Genomic DNA, 13,964 nt, shown 5'->3' on the forward strand with positions numbered 1-13,964 from the left:
AGTCTTATTGTAGGGGCTTCTCTTTAGAGAAAGCTGAGCCCAGCAACCTGTGACAGCTGTAGAAGCTCTTTTTCAAAAGAGTTTTTCAAAAGCTGTTTGCAGTCAGGAGGTTGGTGTGAAACAATGGGGGCATTGTTTGAAGATAATAAGAAAACTGCTCGACAGACTGGAGGGGCTGATTGTGGACAAGTCCCCAGGACCAGATGGAATGCATCCGAGGGTCCTGAAAGAAATGGCGGAGGTGATAGTGGATGCCTTGGTGGTTATTTTCCAGACGTCACTGGATTCCGGTGAAGTGCCGGAAGATTGGAAAACGGCTAATGTTACGCCGTTGTTTAAGAAGGGTGCCAGGCAAAAGGCGGGGAATTATAGGCCTGTTAGTTTAACGTCTGTTGTAGGTAAAATGTTAGAATCCGTCATCAAGGAGGAAATAGCAAGACATCTTGAGGGGAACTGCTTGATAGAGCAGACGCAGCATGGTTTCCTTAAAGGGAAGTCGTGTCTGACAAATTTACTGGAGTTCTATGAGGATGTGTCTAGGGCGGTGGATAGAGGAGAGCCGGTGGATGTGGTCTTTCTGGATTTTCAGAAGGCATTTTACAAGGTACCTCACAAGAGGTTATTATAGAAGGTCAGGGGGCATGGAGTTGGGGGTAGGGTGTTAGCGTGGATAGAGGACTGGTTGTCAAATAGGAGGCAGAGAGTGGGGGTCAATGGGTGCTATTCGGATTGGCGGATGGTGACTAGTGGAGTGCCCCAGGGGTCGGTGCTGGGGCCTCAGCTATTTACCATTTATATAGATGATCTGGAGGAGGGAACCGAGTGTAGGGTGTCGAAATTTGCTGATGACACCAAAATTGGTGGAAAGGCAAATTGTGCGGAGGGTGGGGAGAGTCTACAGAAGGATCTAGATAGGCTGGGCGAATGGGCCAGGAAATGGCAAATGGAATTTAATGTTGGCAAGTGCGAGGTGGTCCACTTTGGTAGGAATAATGGTAGGAAGGAATATTACTTACATGGAGAAAAACTGCAGCAGGCGATGGTGCAGAGGGACCTCGGGGTCCTTGTGCATAAGTCGCAAAAACCCAGCTTGCAGGTGCAGCAGGTGGTCAGGAAGGCGAATGGGATGCTGGCCTTCATCGCGAGGGGGATTGAATATAAAAGTAGGGAGGTCTTGCTGCAGCTGTATAGGGCATTGGTGAGGCCGCAGCTGGAGTACTGTGTGCAGTTTTGGGCGCCGTACTTACGCAAGGATATTTTAGCCTTGGAGGGAGTGCAGAGGAGGTTTACTAGGCTGATGCCGGAGTTGAGGGGGTTGAGCTATGAGGAGAGGCTGAATAGATTAGGCTTGTACTCGTTAGAGTTTAGAAGAATGAGGGGAGATCTCATTGAGACGTATAAGATGATGAACGGGATGGATAGGATTGAGGTGGAGAGACTCTTCCCGCTCAGAAAGGACAGTAGGACTAGGGGGCACAGCCTCAAGATAAAGGGGGGGCGGTTTAGAACAGAGTTGAGGAGGAACTTCTTCACTCAAAGGGTGGTGAATCTCTGGAATTCTCTGCCCGTTGAAGTGGTGGAGGCTGCCTCGCTAAATATTTTTAAGACGCGGGTTGATGGGTTTTTGATGAGAGAGGGGATTAAGGGTTATGGGGAGAGGGCGGGAATGTGGAACTGAGCCACGACAGATCAGCCATGATCTTACTGAATGGCGGGGCAGGCTTGAAGGGCTAGTTGGCCTACTCCTGCTCCTATTTCTTATGTTCTTATGTTCTTAAAACACCTTGAGCTAGCTGATTGAGTAGAGTACAGTAAATTGATTCATCATAATGAGTACTGTGGGGAAAGCAAGACAAATTGATCTTCCTGATGTCCTCAGGGAAAACATCCTCCTCAAGGAACGCATTCTCCTTGAAGAAAACTATCTGCTGACAGCTAACAAAGCATTCTCACTGACACGAGTCCTTAAAAACAAAATCCCGTAGTTTCTTCTGGAACACACTCCACACCTAGTTACATTTACCCTTTTGCATCATGTCAGAACTTTTTGAGTTTCAATGAGAACAGCTTCTCGTTCTTTGAAATGCTATAGAATATCAACCTAAAACTGGCAGCAGCTGCACATCTTGATGGCCCACCTCCTGGTTGACTGTAAGCTTGAACAACTGCATCATGGTGGTGAAATTCCAGGTCTTAACCTTCCGTGAGAAATCTGGACAACTCTCAAACACTTGAGGATGGGCCAGGGAAGATATGGCCACTTGTTTGACAAGTGGAACATGAGGAATAGCTCAAATTGTGACTATGGTCATCCAAGTCAGACCGTTGCCCACACACTGAACTCCTGTGCTGAGAGATTCATTCCAGGTGATATCACAGCTATTTACACTTTGTCAGCTGAAGCTATTGGAGATAGTTAACCTCAACGTTGAACCATAACTTCTTCCCCAGCCATATAAAACATATATATCACAAACCTGATGGATTTTCTTTAAATAAGCAAAGCATTTTGGAAACTGATAATTCAACTTCCAAGTGGAAATTCTTGGGTTAATGAAATTTCCAAACAGTGTTGAGTAAAGCTTGAAAAGGGAATGGAAATACAATCCCATTTTAATTTATGTTAAAACATATTGTAAACTATCATTCGCTGTACATTCAGATCAGAAAATCAAATATATATGATTCCTGGGAGTCCTTTGCTGCCACATTAGAAGGAAGATGGAGAATTGTGTTAGATAGTGGATAAAAAAGAGAGGTGGAAGGTCAAGTAAATTCATCATAAACTTATAGTAAACACATCTTTGCAGATAAAGCCTTACCTTCTCTGCATCTTGCTCAAAGAGACGAAGTTGGAAACATTGATCTAGCTTCAGCTTCCTAACATGCCACATCTGATGCAAGTGCTGTCTGGTTGAGTGTAGTTTATCCAGTAGACTGGTGATCTTTGGCACAACGCTTTGAAAATCTGCACTGCCAGATATGCAGTTCTTTCCAGAAAAGCCATCACTGCACCTTATACACTGCAGCAACCTTTGTCCCTCATGGTCCAGTTCCTCCACAGGGGCTTTGATGACCTTTTTCTTCAGTTGCGTATGTTCATCAATTAATTTTCTAGAACCTTCAACATCCAAGGGAAACTCCTTCCTAGCCAACATTTCCTGCAGGTCTTCTAGTCTGGACAACAGATGCACAGCACTGCTAATGAATTCTTCCAGGGCCAGGCGAAGCTCAATCCATTCATCATGATTATATTCTAGTGTACCATCAAATTCTTCAGTCAACTGGGAAGGATCCACCAACTTTGAAAGTCCTTCCACAGATACCATACTTGTCTGAAAAAAGACATTTCAATGTAACAAAGTCAGTCTTTTGGCAATAATACTGAAAAATTTTACATTCTAGGGACTGGAATAGTTATACTCCACCAGATTACTGGCAGATGCAAAAAAGTAGACTTGCCACCGTTCTGACGTATTGCCATTGCTTCTCCTTTTTACTTTAGTTTGACTCAATATTTTGTTATTATTGAACTGTCAGCCTTGATTGTGGTCTGAACTCTGAAGCCCCACCACTTGAACACATAATTGAAACTCCAGTGCAGTACTGAGTAAATACTGTACTGTCATGGGTGCTGAAATGTCACAGTTACACAGTCAGACCCCACTGCGCCCTCTATCCTTTTGGATGTAAAAGGTCCCATGGCATAATTCAAAGGGTAGGGGAATTCCTCAGGGGACCTTATCAACAATTCCACAAGCAAGATTACTACTGCAGATTAGGTGCAAAAATTGCCCCTTAATGTCCTGAGATGTGTAGGTTACAGGGATTAGTGGGTCAATATCAAGGGATATGGGGGTAGGGCCTGGGTAGGATTGTGGTCGGTGCAGACTCGATGCGCCAAATGGCATCTTTCTGCACTGTAGGATTTCTATGATTTCTATGATTATCCACTTTATTTCATTTATTTCACTGCAGTTTAAGAGATTGTTCTATTCTAAAGAGCCAGTGAAAAACAGCACTGGAGAAAATCTTTACACATTTTTACATTTTTTTGCAGAATTACTCATTGCAAGCATACACCCATAGCCCAGTGACCACGGTGTTACACTGTGCCTATGTGTGTGGGGCATAAATGAAGTCCCAGTGAATGGCCACCAGTTGCATTCAATATCAAGGATCTGCCTAGCAACAGTATCAAGAATTTAAAAAGGCTTATTGTAGCCGGTCTCCACCTCAGCCTTCCACACTAAAGTCATCAGCCATGCCTTCAGTAGGTTGTCCTTGTTCCCTACAAGCCATCCCTTGAAGACCCTAGGGATCTGAAAGACTCAGGATGAAGCTGTCATAATATCATTCTCAATGCACCCGGGCAGTCAGTGCATGAACTGTGACTTGTAGCCCAGTGGGGAGTCAGATGTTAGACCCCTCCCTGACCCTGAGGATGTCTGTCCCACCTTCTCGCTCTGACATACAGCCAGCCCCTTGTGCTGGAACATTTCAGTCATAGGAGTCCCTCCCATCCAGTTGCAGACCATTGACACCCCTGGCCATTGGTAGCAGCTGGTGGCAGCTTGGGCTGAGTTCTGTGGTGCTCATGTAGACAATAAGGGTGGCTGTGAGAAAGCCCTCATTGAGGAACATTTGCAGTTTGATTTCTGTTTAGTCATCTGGATGTCTGGTGCAAACTAGCCTCCAGTAATGGCATGCAGTTCGGACAGAATAAAGAACTCTCCTAACTTCCATGTGACTAGACATTATAGTGCTCATTGCAGGAAACACTTCAGAGTTTATGCAGTGTGAAGAGCTGTGCTGACAAGCTCCCTTGATTGAGGCAACAGCTGCCAGACGTAGTGCTTGTAACAGTTAGTGGTGTCTTGGGATGGAATGTCTAAAAGAAACCACCGAGCCCTTTGAGCAGACGGAGAGCAGCGTAACCATGCAACATTAGCAGACTTTGCAATTGGCATCATGGGCAGTCCCCCAAAGACTTCTCAGCAGCCAGTGAGAATACTTGCCACAAGAGCCCCAACCCAGGTGGGCCCCGACCTGCGGATCTCCAGTCTTGCCTAGCCCCCCAAGCCCCTGCATCCTTGAAGACACCCCCACCCCTGTACCATACCAGCAGTCCTTTTGCACTCTGGAGGTTAGAGCTGAGCAGCATTCAGCTCCTTGCTCACCCTTGCAATCCATGGCATCTGGTCCACACTTCAAGGGACCAGTAGTGACTTGTGTCTGTTTGATTCCTGTTAGGAGGCTGAGTATATTTCAGGAGGGGAAGTGATCACATGCCAAAATCACTAATGAGATTGAAATTATGCTAATCAGCCTTGCTCCATTTCTGGACGTGATGTGGTTTGCACCAACAGAAAGAGAAAATCGCAAACCATCTGGCGCTAGCCACAAGGGGTGGACAATGGGAAGGTCTGTTGACTTTGGGCAGGATTTTACGGTTTCACGACAAGCAAGGCCGTAAAATCTCACCCACCGAGTCTACACCAACTTCCAACAGAGCATCCCACTCAAGCCCTCTCCCAGTGACCCCCACAATTTCCCCCACTGATCTTCCTAACCTACATTTCTTTAGACACTAAGTGGCAATTTAGCATGACTAATCCACCAAACGTGCACATCTTTGGGCTGTGAGAGGAACCGGAGCACCCGGACAAAATCCATGCAGACACGGGAAGAACGTACAAACTCCACACAGTCACCCAAGGCCTGACTTGAACCCAGATCCCTGGCATTGCAACAACTTGTGCCACTGTGTCACCCCACAGCTTACATATTCCAAGTATACACCCATAAACCTCAATGCCCACAGTAGTAGTGTGATTAAAAATCTGACCTGCAGCTCCAGAAATAAAGCCTGGCCTATTTTATCTAATGGACTACATTTATCCCATCAGCTCGCTTCCTGCTAGGAACAAACTGGAATGAAGTTTGAGTCTCTTCTAGTCGCAGTTATCCATCGTCTCTACCTGGACAATATGATAGCTTCTTTCTTAGTCCATCCAGGTAAAATTATTTATAAGTTTATTTATTAGTGTCACAAGTAGGCATACATTAACATTACAATGGAGTTACTGTGAAAATCCCCTAGTCGCCAGACTCTGGCACCTGTTTGGGCACACTAAGGGAGAATTTAGCATGGCCAATGCATCTAACCTGTATGTTTCTAGAGTATGAGAGGAAACTGCAGTAGCAGTTATTCATGGCATATTATTCTGAAGTCTTTATTTGCCCATAGGCTCCTCTACATTGTATTCCCCCTCATTTTTAATGAAATATTCTTTTTATATTGCCATGCTTGTTACAAAAATAACCAGCAACAATCAAGAATTTTATCATTCATTTGCTAGAGCAAACGTAACACTTACCTCAAATATAAATTTTGAACTCCCAAAGTTGGTTTTTTGCTTCTGCCAGAAGTTATCTGGTTTGATAATCAGTGCAACATGGATATCAGCAGGGAAAGACTCCTGGAGAGTTTTAAGTAGAGGTTTGATCAAATCCCACTTGGAACCTCTCATGTCGATGATAACAGTGAATCCTCTTTTACTCACATCTTCACTGTTAAAATATAAAAAAGCCAATACTGAAATGATATACGTACATATATTTCAAATTATTCGGCAAACATTAAAGTACATGAATTGTCCCAATCCAATTTTCCACCTCAAATGGAAAATCATTACACGTACCATACAATATAATGCTGTCAAAAAGTGTATGTTAATGTATTATATAATATTTACATTTTATATATACACATACTTATACACGTGTGGGTGTGTATGTACATAAATATTTAAATATATCATGTACTAAAGATAAATAGAATGATAAATTTAGCATTACACTGGTCCAACTCGAAGGGTGTGAGGGCTGGAAGTGAGGCTCAAACACTACAGGCCCAATTACTAGACCAAAAATAATTAAGAATGGGGAAGGTAATTTGGCACATCTGGTACACTCATTCATAATAACCCTAGAATTCCCTAATTTCAACTTTCAGTTGGTTGTTAAATGATTCCTAGATTTTTGCTCCAATAATATAAGTCATAATATTATAGAATCTACAGTACAGAAGGAGGCCATTTGGCCCATCAAACCTGCACTGACAACAGTCCCACCCAGGTCCTATCCTCAAAACCCCACATATTTACCCTGCTAATCCCCCTGACACTAAGGGGCAATTTAACATGGCCAATCAGCCTAACCTGCACATCTTTGGAGTGTTGGAGGAAACCAGAACCTAGAGGAAATGTATGCTGACAGTGGGAGAATGTGCAAACCCCACACAGACAGTCACGCAAGGCTGGAATTGAACCTGGATCCCTGCCACTGTGAAGGCTCATTCTTCATGCAGAGAGACTTTGTAATATCAATTCTAACTTTGTTTCTAACTAGTTTGAACAACTCCCACTTGTAGTTCTGAAGTTTTAAGCCACCTTAGCGGTGGTCAGATGCTTATTACCAAGTACCATTTTGATCTCTCCCTCCAACTCCTCTGGCACCTTTTCATCCTGCAAACAGCTTATCTGATTCCTTAATGCCTCTGTATAAATATCGTCATTGTCAAACACCGCCTAAGCTCCACTCCAAGTTTCTCCCCAAGATCCAGCTTCTTTTACTTCCTGAGTTACTATATTGAGCCGCAACTGCTACTTGCTGATCCTGAATGTCTACATCACCACCTGGACTGCGTCAAGTACTGTTAGACATCAATATAAAGTTTTTTAATATTTAATTATTAGTGTCACAAGTAGGCTTACATTAACTGCAATGAAGGTACTGTGAAAATCTGAGAGAATTTAGCTTGGGCGATGCACCTAACCAGCATATCTTTCAGACTGTGGGAAGAAACCAAAGCACCAGGATGAAACCTACACAGACATGGAGAGAATGTGCAGACTCTGCACAGACAGTGACCCAAGCTGGGAATCGAAGCTGGATCCCTGATGCTATGAGGCAGCAGTGCTAACCACTGTGCCACCATGCCGCCCCATGTCATTCTCCTATTCGAAAACCACCCACTATTCCTGAATCATCTCGGTGACCAAAGAAAACGGCCTGCTTCTTTTCGCTGGTCTGAACAGTCTGCTGTCCACTCACCTATCTCATCTACCTTCAACTATAACAGAAGTGCGAGACTCCTGAGTTTCTTTTTCACTAAGCTTAAGAGTATTAATTTGTGAGTTTTTCTTGCAGCTCTCTACCAGCAATTGTCCGTCACTCTTCCTTATCTTCCTCACAGCTGAATACTGTGCCAAAGAACATACAATCATAGGAATTAGGAGTAGACAATTCAGTCCTTTGAGCCTGCTCTGCCTTTCAATCAGATAATAGCTGATCCCTTCCTACTTTCAAATCCACCTTCCTACTTGCTCCCCATAACCCTTTAAATCTTTTTTTTAATATCAGAAATATATATATCTTCTTCTTGAAACCATTTAATGATTCAGACTCCACCATGCTATGGGGCAACAAGTTTCACAAATTCACCACCCTCTGTGAAAGTTGTTCTTCCTCATTTCAGCTTTAAATGTACCACCTCTCTACCTATACCTGTGACCTCTTGTTCCAGATTGCCTCACAAGGGGAAACATTTGTTCTATGTTTACTTCATCGATCCCTTTTATTATATTATATGCTTTGATCAGATACTCTTGCATCCTTCTAAACTCCAGCAAGTATGAGCCTAAACTGTTTAATCTCTTCTCATACGTCAACCCTTTCATCCCTGGAATCAATCTGGTGCAACTCCTCTGAACTGCCTCCAGTGCCACCACATCCTTCCTCAAGTAAGGAGATCAAAACTGGACACAATGCTCCAGATGTGGTTTTACCAACACGCTATACAATTGCAACAACACTTCTCTATTTTTATACTCCAATCCTTTTGCAATAAATGCCAACATCCCATTTGCCTTTTTCACTACATGCTGCACCTGCATACCGACTTTCTGTGACTCATGAACAAAAACACCCAGCTTCTCTATCTCCTCTTCTGTACTCTCAATGTCCAGCACTTTCTGAAATTGTGGACAATTGCTAGACAATATTAGAAGCGTGTTGAAGGAGTCACCAGACCTATCAAAATACCTGGAGCTGACCTTCAGCATATCTATGTGTGTTCCATTTTAATTTGCGTACGGACGTGAGATCTTTTGCAGCATTGTTGAGCTTCATTGATGGTCCTTTGCAATTGTTGGAAACTGCAGTTCTACTGGAAACCCCTTATTTCCAAAAAGTTACATTTAGTCTTTGATTCTTAAACAGCATAGGAACACTGGATTGCCAAAGAATGAATGAATCATGGCAGTTCTCTGTATTGTAAGTATTAAAGTGCAATTACACACTAACTGGACATTAAGAGGGCAAAATCCCTTGCAGTTGACATAATCATTTACGTTACAGTCGTGACTGGTCTGGGCCTAAATACACCTCCAAGCACATTTCCAAATGATCTGACTTAAATTAATAGCCTGTTCATTCAATTGTCTTTTTTAGTGTCAAGTATAACGAGTTTGGGTTCTCAGACAAACAGTTCATTAATGGCTTGTCTTATTGAACCAAACTGACTGACCTGGCAGAAGTCATACATTTCTCTTGGAATTAACCAGTGGCAGACAAATTATGTGCAGTAATAAGCACTCTCTGTTTTTTCAGGAAGCTTACTGATCTCTCCGTAAGATGGTACAAACTTCCTCCAGGGCTTCTGCAGTGAATGTCTGTCTTATTACACATAAACCCAAGGAGGTATTCAAATAAATCCTTTTGGGTTTCTAGTCTCTGGTAGCTGGATATCAGCAAGTGGTTCTGTATATCCTATAATGCTAAGGTATTAATTTGATCTCACAGCTGACCTCTGTTATTCTTCTTACCCTTTCTGTCCAACATCATAAACAGAGGAAATCTCATTCAGAAAACTTACCGTTAATTTTGCGGAAATTTTCCATAGAACAGTCTTGAAGGAGGTTTACAAATTAAACTAACGAGGAAGAAATTGACAAAAAAATTAATTCTAAGGATGGAATTTTCCAGTCCCACCGATGGCTAAGGCATTTACATGGCTCACCAGTCCTGCTGCTTGCGAGCAGCCTTCAGCGGGACTGGAAGATCATGCTAATGGCAGGGCCAGAAAATTCAGCCCAAATTCCCTAACAAAACAATGAAACACTAATACACTTTCAATACTTTCAGTGGTATGGGGGCACACCGGATAGCACAGTGGCACAGTGGTTAGCACTGCTGTCTCACAGCGCCAGAGACACAGTTCAATTCCAGCCTTGGGTGACTGTCTGTGTGAAGTTTGCACATTCTCCCCGTGTCTGCAGGGGTTTCCTCCGGCTGCTTCAGTTTCCTCTTACAGTCTAAAGATGTTCAGTTTAGGTGGATTAGCCATGGTAAATGCATGGAGTTACAGGGGTAGGATGGAGGCAAGGGCCTAAGTGGGATGCTTGGGATACTCTTTCAGAGAGTTGGAGCAGGTTCAATGGGTCGAATGGCCCCTTCTTGCATTGTAGGGATTCTATGGTACAGCCTTCTGCTATAGTTGCTCTGATTTACTCATCATTTATCATGGTATATTAGACAAATGATTCTGAGGCAGTCATCACAGAAATTAGAAAAGATTATATCAACCTGGATCAAATACATCAGCTGCATGGCTGCAACCTTAAGATCAACAAATCTTACACTCTCTCTCAATTTTGGTAGAATTTAGAATTTAAACAGGCTACGAATGTGACAAAATATTCTTCCAGCTTAAATTGGGACTTCTTCCCTGACAGAGCCGCCAGGTTTGTCATCAGAATGGAGTTTTGAGGCAGCTAATACGATGTCCTGTATAATAAACTAGAATTGAGCTTTTGATTAGAGTAGAGCTATTGATGTTCAAGGTAGTATTGACCTGTATTGTAAATTCAGGGTTTGAAATGGTTAAATTGCAGTGTATGGCACTGCTCCACTACTGATTACCTGGTAAAGCACTGGCTGTGAAGATAGTTTGTTTCCAGCCTTTCCTCGGTTCCATGAGTAATTGTAGGCATAGACACTCTGTGGAGGGAGTATGTGCTTGCATTTAGTGCGAGCACAAATTGTGCCGCGAGCGCAAAATCCCACGAGAGCTGGAAAGTAAGAAACTTGCTGGCGGCATCTCATTTTCCAATTTTCTCCACTCCTGCCAGTGACGTAACAAGGTGCCCGCTCAGGAAGGTCAGGAACCACATTTCAATACATTTGAATATAATTAGTGAGCTTCTCCACTATACCGCAAAGCACCCCCACCCCCCCCCCCCCCCCCCAAACATTTGGAATTCTCCCCTTGCTGACATGATGTCATGTCAGCGAGTTTTACAACAACTTTTAAAAATATGAACCAGGCAAAGGGAACCCGCTAGAACCGCACACTAAACAGAGACATAGCTGGACAATTCATGGCACTACCCAAGCGCTGTCGCTGGCATGCCCAAGCACTGCCCCCCTGACACCACCCAGGTATCCTGGCATTGCCCCAGCACACTCTGGTGGTGCTGAGGGGCAGTTACAGGGAGGCCTCACTGGGGAGTTCCAAAAGTGGGGAGGGGACTCTATATCTGTGTTGGGAGGGGAGGGGGGCTTCCTTTTATTTTAAAGCAGAGATTAGGATGCCCGTTTTTCAATATTCCCAATGTTACTGGTTTCTTCAAGCTCGGTCGCACCAGCCTTAGCCATGCTTCCATTTGTTTATGGACACAGTGCTGCACTATGTGGTAAGAAAAGCCAGCTGGTAAAAAGCATGCCAGTTCTCTCGCCTCAGCCAGCACTCTGTGCAGAAATGGAAAAATTCTGCCCTCTGTCTTGGTTGAAAGTAAATTTTCCTTGAAGTCATAGAATCATAGAATCCCTGCAGTGCTGAAGGAGGCCATTCAGCCCATCAAAACTGCGCTGACCACAATCCTACCCAGGCCCTATTCCCATAACCCACATATTTACCCTGTTAATCCCCTGACACTAGGGTCAATTTAGCATGGCCAATCAACCTAACCTGCACATCTGTGAACCAGTTCTATGTTCTTTGGCAGAATTCTTGTGGGATCATCCGCTGATGACCACCATGGCTGATCGGGAAGCCTGTTGGAAGCCAACATGAAACTTATTTGTATCCCATGAATGAGATGCGATGAAAGCCTGATTGGAATCTTCCACCTACACCAGAATCTCCGCGTCATCAGTGCAAAACACACAGGTCCAGAACACATCTGGAACACTGTGGCACACAGAAGTTATGTCACCTGGACAACGCCATGGGGCTGCCTCTGGAGTTTGGGATGGAGGCAGCTGACAATCCTGGACCTTGGAGCAGCACAGCAATGGGTGGGGAGCATCTACATGTGGATCTTCCAGCTTTAATGTCATCAAGGAAGCCCATCTGCCAGCCTCAGATTGTTCCTGGAAATCCATCTTCGTTTTTCAGGAGCTTCTTCAGCCTGTTTCTTTCAGCTTCTTCCTTCAATGTCAATATGGCATTCAGATATGATGGCAAGACTCGCATCATCATGCCAGCCGCACCAGGAAATACAGCACCAAATCCCAAGGTGTATGATTTATGAAAGCAAGGCTAGAAGATATGGCATGGTTTCCTGTTAGCTGCCATGGTGGAAAACACAAGTACCTGTCCCTATCATGGGAATTAGTCCCAGATAGGAGCATTCCACCCAATGTTTTCTTCTGCCTCTAAAAACAAGGAAATTGAACTAGACTAGCCATATGAATACTGTGGCTACAAGAGCAGGGCAGAGGCTAGGAATCATGTGGTGAGTAATTCACCTCCTGACTCTCCAAAGCCTATCCACCATCTGCAAGAGACAAGTCAGGAGTGTAAAGGAATATTCCCCACTTGCCCGGATGAATGCAGCTCCAACAACACTGAATAAGTTCAACACCATCCAAGAGAAAGCACCTCATCCACCATTCACTTTCCCCGTCAGTGTACAATAGCAACAGTGTGTTCTATTTACAAGTTGCACTGCAGCAACTCACAAAGGCTCCTTTGACAGCACCTTGCAAGCCTGTGATCTCTACTACATTGAAAGGAGAGGGCAGCAGATGCATGGGAACACAACCACCTGCAAGTTCCCCTCCAAACTACACACCAATCCATCTTGGAACTATATCACTATACCTTTACAGTCACTGGATCAAAATCATGGATCTCTCTCCCAAACAGCACTGTGGGTGTACCTACAACACACGGACAGCATCAGTTCAAGAAGGTGACTCACCACCACCTTCTCAAGGGCAATTAGGGATCAGAAATAAAATTGCTGGCCTAGCCAGCAATGCCCTCTTCCCAAGAAAGAATGAAAAAGGTACCATGGACTACTGCAGAGTGAAAGCATTAACTCTGCTGCCAAGATACTAGGCTTTGATGCAATTGATTCACTGAGTATATTAGCTGGATGTTGAGGAAGTGAAACCCTTTCCTATTCTGGTATATCTAGAAAATATATGTGGCACCGCAAGATATTCTGCCGTCAATAGTATCCTGCACCATGGGGAATCCTGCAATCCTGAAGGAGCCACATGCTAGTTCCACCTGCTTCTCTCAGGCCACAGAGAATGAAATGCTTTTGGCCCGTTTAGAATACAGGGAAAAATTCTATTTGTAGATAATAGTCTATTTTTGGAACACTTTTGTATTTAACTTTTAATATTCTCATGAATACACATTGATTTTCATGCAATAGTAGGCAGCAAACTGGGAGATGTGGAAAATATTGTCTTCTCCAGTCCGGAAGGAGCCTGTCACATAAAAGTTCATGGCAACGGTCACTATATCATAGCCATTGACAATCTGATCCTCCCTCCCTTGAGGCAGTTATGGCTGCTGCAAGTGGTGACCTCCTAGTGAGCAAAGATGACTGACATACAGTCCTCTTTGAAGCTGAGGTAGGAAAACTGTCCCATGAAAACCC

At 43.9% G+C, this 13,964-nt stretch overlaps 1 protein-coding gene across 3 annotated transcripts in view; it reads right to left on the reverse strand.

The window, feature by feature from the left end:
- Positions 1 to 13,964, reverse strand: part of kalrna (kalirin RhoGEF kinase a) — a 754,589-nt gene that overhangs the window by 400,394 nt on the left and 340,231 nt on the right. For all 3 annotated transcript variants that reach the window (XM_080199056.1, XM_080199055.1, XM_080199058.1), the window contains exons 4-5: positions 6,381 to 6,573; positions 2,823 to 3,335 (exon numbers count right to left, since the gene is read on the reverse strand). In XM_080199056.1, coding sequence (XP_080055182.1) covers positions 2,823 to 3,335; positions 6,381 to 6,573 — 706 coding nt within the window. The remainder of the gene's footprint in view (positions 1 to 2,822; positions 3,336 to 6,380; positions 6,574 to 13,964) is intronic.

This window comes from Carcharhinus amblyrhynchos, chromosome 11, assembly GCF_965287045.1.
Source record: "Carcharhinus amblyrhynchos chromosome 11, sCarAmb.v2.hapA, whole genome shotgun sequence".
Lineage (NCBI taxonomy): Eukaryota > Metazoa > Chordata > Chondrichthyes > Carcharhiniformes > Carcharhinidae > Carcharhinus > Carcharhinus amblyrhynchos.